The 4662-nt window shown below is 57.9% G+C and overlaps 1 protein-coding gene across 1 annotated transcript; it reads right to left on the bottom strand.

The window, feature by feature from the left end:
• Positions 1–210: 210 nt before the first annotated feature.
• DECR2 (2,4-dienoyl CoA reductase 2, peroxisomal) lies at positions 211–4354 on the bottom strand (the record flags this gene model as incomplete). The annotated part of the gene is made up of 6 exons (XM_010158590.1): positions 211–428; positions 995–1099; positions 1396–1489; positions 1983–2107; positions 2539–2674; positions 4239–4354. Coding segments are annotated over 6 exons (794 nt in total), but the record flags the coding sequence as incomplete, so codon positions are not given.
• Positions 4355–4662: the final 308 nt, after the last annotated feature.

Raw genomic sequence — 4662 nt, 5'->3', positions numbered from 1 at the left:
CCCCTGACACCCAGCACCCTCTCGCCCTTTCCCCAAGACAGTATGTACCACGCAGCTGCCGCAGGAGGGGCAGAGCTGGTACAAGGTGACCGAGGCACCCACAGAAGGCGGTGCCGCACCCCCTGCTACGCAGCTACGCCCCTGCCACGGGGCAACAGGGGTTCTGACAGGAACCCTGCTCTAGTCCCACGGAGGGGAAATGCACGTCACCTAGAGCTTAGCAGAGGATGAAGCAATACCCAGCAAGGCAGAGAAGTTGTTGGCAGAGGTCAGCCAGCTCCCGCCATCCACGACCAGGGTGGTGCCTGTCACGTAGGAGGAGAGGGGGCTCGCCAGGTACAGTGTGCTGTGGGCAATCTCCGTCTTGTTCCCTGCACGCTGGAGGGGGATCGTGGCAAAGTGGCTCGCTTCCTCGGCAAATTTCCCACCTAAGAGGGGTAGAAGAGAGTCAGGCAGGGCCGTGGGGCCTCCTGCCCATCACTGCTACCTGCAGATGCTGCAGCACTGCTTGTGCAGGGCTTGCTGCGAGCCCCAGGGAATCTAGAGGAGATCCTGTCACAGCCCTGGGGACAGCCCAGGGACAAAGGCTTGAGAAGAGTTAAACCATGACAGCTCAAGCCCAAGCAGTGAGATTTGTACTGCAGCAGGGAGTTCAGGACAGGATCTCAGTTTTCCCAGCCTTCAGGGCTGAACTGGCACTCTGCAAGCACTAAACCAGACGGCAAGGCAGACGGCTGGGGGAGCATGTTGCATCTCGGCATCGGAGAATGCAAAAAGCTGCACTCAAAAGAGAAAAATCAGTGTCCTGTGAGGTACTGAGGATGCAGGAAAGGCTGCTCCCCCAAAGAGACGTGCCAGCCGAGTCACAGGACGGCCGTGCCCAGCAGCAATGGCCCCGTCCGCCTCACACGCCCCCACGAGCTGTATGGCACTGGGGGTCCATCACCGTCCCCCTCCCAGACAAGCCACCAGCAAGGCGCTCGGGTTGCCTTACCCAGCCGCCGGTAGCCCTCGGTGCCTGTAATGGGGCCCGGTGCCAAGCTGTTCACTCGGATGTTGTTGGGTCCCCACTCCACAGCAAGGTGACGGGTCATGGCATCTGAGAAGGGATTACAACAGGAATGAGAAATGGAGAGCAGAGACATCCCAGGAAATCTGGGGAGAGGGAAAAAAGCCACAGGAGACTGGCCAAGAGCAAAGGGCCCTAAAAGAGCCTCACGGGAAGAGAGGAGCCTCATCCCAAACCCAGGCACACAATAATCACACGACTCATATTCACCTCTCCCAAGGAGATCTTCCCATCCCAATCTTCCCATTCCACCCCAAGCTGGAAGAACCAGCTTCCTTGCTGGCCCCACACAGCTCACAGCGCCCCAGCAAGGAGGGTTTAGGTACCTATGGCAGCCTTAGCAGTACCAGCGTGGACCTGGAGGGCCTGCCCTCGGTAGCTCAGGGTTGCCGTGATGTTAACAATGACCCCACCGTGGTCCTGGGGAAGGAAAGGAAACACGGCACTAGGCCGGGAGCAGCACAAGGAGTCACGTCAGGGAGCGGTGGAACAAGAGAGCTGGGCTAGGTGGGATGGCCACCCGTGGGCACTGCCGCCTCTGCACTGCTGACCCATCACTGGGGCAGCGGGCCCCTTCCAGAGGAGAGATGCAGGGGACAAGCAAAGGCCAAGGGAAAGCAGAGGAGCAGGAAAAGGAGCAGCAGAGAACAGCTTTTCCCCATCAGAGCATGGCAAGGTGCCACAACAGTCAAAAGCCACAGGGACAGGCAGGATTCCCAGTTCCTGCACATGGGCTGCCATCCCTAGGAAGGAATGGACTCGATCTGAGCAGGGTGGGTGGCAGAGGCCCAGCAGCACAGCCCTGGCTATATGGCTGCTGTGCTCCTTTCTGCATGCCACACTTCCCTGAACGTTTCAGGAGCACAGGGTTTGACACAACTCCCCACCTGCTGGGAGCTCCAGTTCCACTTACCCGGAAATATTTCTCAAAGAGGACTTTGGAGGTGTTGAAGGTGCCAATGGTGTCGATATCTACCACGGTCTTGAAGGCGTTGAAGGACAGGGCGCTGGCCGGGCACAGAAAGTTTCCTGCTGCACCTGAAGAACAAGCAGCCAGGAGCAGAGTCAGGATGGGGCCAGGACAGATCAGGCAGGTTCAGTGCACTTCTGCCAGAGGGACGGCAAGCTAGCGCTTGTCTGGGTAGACTGGAGAGCACGTGGCAAGAGCCCTGATAAGGGGATAAACAGCTTGTGGCTCTGGGTGCCCAGCAGCACGGCCAGCCTGAGGGTAGGAGTGTGCTGGTGCAATGGGAGTGGGGACAACCCACACCCAGGCAAGCATGGATGGCCACGCATCACAAACAGGTCTCCGCTTCTTCTGAGCCCCTCTGCGCTCCCAGGGGCTGCCCAGGTGCTCCCAGGCCAAAGCAGCGTAAGCCAGACACTAGGCAAACACAACCTCCATGCAGGAAAATGCCCTTCCTAGCAGCCAGTCTGTAGTCTTTCCCCCTGCCCACTCCAGCACTCACCGTTAACAAGGATGTCAATCTGCTTGAACTCCTTCAGTGCCTCATCCACTGCTGCCACAATGGTTTGGGGCTGCCTGACATCTATGGACAGAGGCAGGCACTGCTGGCCAGTGGCTGCCACCAGCTTTTTCGAGGCCTGCAAGGAAAAAAAAGACTTCAGATTCTTTCTGGGACTCTCCTTCAGCAAGGGTTAGGCCCAGACCTTTGCTTGTAACAGGCAAGCAAGAAGTCGGGCAGGAGCCACATCCCTGCCAGCACACAGCAAACACTGCAGGCAGAGACCAGCCTAAACATGGCCAGCTTCAGCCAGGCAGCACCCTGCAGCTAAAGCCCTGGGGTAGCCAGAGAAAGCTCCTGCACACCGTGTCCCAACCCAGCACCAGGCTGGCCCCTGAGGCCACGACTCGCTGAACTCAGTTATCTCCATGGCCGGTCATCGATGCAGCACATCCCGAGCAACATCTCTGAGGGGCAAGTACAAAGGTTGGACCCCAACAAGGCATTTTTGGCATGAGCCCAGACAAAATTAACCTTTAGCTCCAAAAAATGGCAGGAGGCAAAAGCGCAAACACAGACCTGCAGTTGCCAAGGTCTCTGCCTCGCGGGCAGAGCGGCCCGGCTCAGTGTTTGCCACAAACCACTCCCGAGGAACTCATTAAGAACGTGGCTCCCCCCAGCAAATTAAGCACAGGAGACATGCAAACTCAGCTGCACAACACCCAGCAACACTCCATGTTCCTGCCTGGGCCCATCAGGCCCTTCTGTGAGAAGCTTTGAGCCCCAGCTACCACACACAAACACCAAGCGCCAAGAACCTGGGGAAGCAGTCCCTGTGCACTCAGAAGACTCCAGCCCCTGAGGATTAAAAAGCTGCTGAGCTTTGAAGCTTGTTTTCTGGCCTGTGAGCATGAGGGAACACGACATGACAGCACTAACCTCCTCCAGGAGGCAGCTGGGTCAGGCCAGCTCACTCCAAACGCTGGTTTTGATCTTAATTCTGTCAGTGAAGTCTACGCAGTGCTACTGCAAAGTTCTGTCACGGCCGCTTTCAGCCCGAGACCACAGCACTAGCCCTAGTGAAGAGCAGGAACCGTGATCAGCTGAGCTCCAGCTCGGGCTCTGACACACAGGAGCGGGTGTTTGTTCTACCCATCCATCCTTCGGGCAGCTGGTCTAACACAGCTTCTTCAGTCACTGCTTTCCAGACTTGCTTCCTCCTCTCTGACTCAAAAGACAAGATAACTGAGCTTTTGGGGCTCAGAGTAGCCACCTCAACCCATGCAACCCTTGGACAAGGGGGTCTTGTCCTACTCAAAGCTGAGATCTAAGTCCGACCTTGGGCTCTGACGCCTCCCTGCCGACAAACTTTCACCACAGTTTGTTTCTTTCTGTCTCATCAAGAAAAAGGCAACGTGATATCTGGCGGGGGAAGGTAGCAAGTCCCACAATTAACTGAGCTCTACCCTGAGATGCAGTGGGTAAAGCCCTCCCTAAACCTGCACCCAGCCTGCCCACCACCTCTGCCTGCTGGTGCTGAAGCACTTAAGAGCCAGGAGAAAACAGGGCAGCACTGGTAAGCCATTTCTCCTGTGTCACTACTGCCAGAGCTCCCAGCTCCACCCAGAGGAGAGGACAGAAGGATTGCCATGCATTCACAACTCTCCCTTCTGCCTGCCTGTCCCACTGGAGCCCAGACTCACCTCCGACACTCGCTGCAGGTTCCGGCTTGCAATGACCGTCCGGCAGCCGTGCCTGCAAAGAAGGGGCTGGTGAGATGGACCACACAGTGCTGGCTCCTCACAGTCATCTCGGAGCTCTGGGGATTACCAGGAATTCGGTCAGTGAGCTGCTCCTCCAAGCCCGCAGGACTCAGAGGACAATCACAGCACACTCGAGACGTACCCCAGCCCTGCGACAGGGCCAGTCCCTGCCTCCCACTCCCCCACGAGCTGCCAGAGCCTGCGGCAGATAGGGCTGCCCACGGCTCTCAGGAGGACTCGGTTGTCCTTCACACCCCATCTCTTCTAAACACCATTGCCACAGCCGTCTCAGGGGAAGGGGAACTTTTACGCCGTCCGTCCCACCGGTGCCCCGAGAGGCTGGGCAAGCCCTGCCCGGGCACCG

The sequence above is a fragment of the Eurypyga helias genome, unplaced genomic scaffold (assembly GCF_000690775.1).
Source record: "Eurypyga helias isolate BGI_N326 unplaced genomic scaffold, ASM69077v1 scaffold40559, whole genome shotgun sequence".
NCBI classification, from domain to species: Eukaryota; Metazoa; Chordata; class Aves; order Eurypygiformes; family Eurypygidae; genus Eurypyga; species Eurypyga helias.
This window is presented reverse-complemented; position numbering and strand designations above follow the sequence as displayed.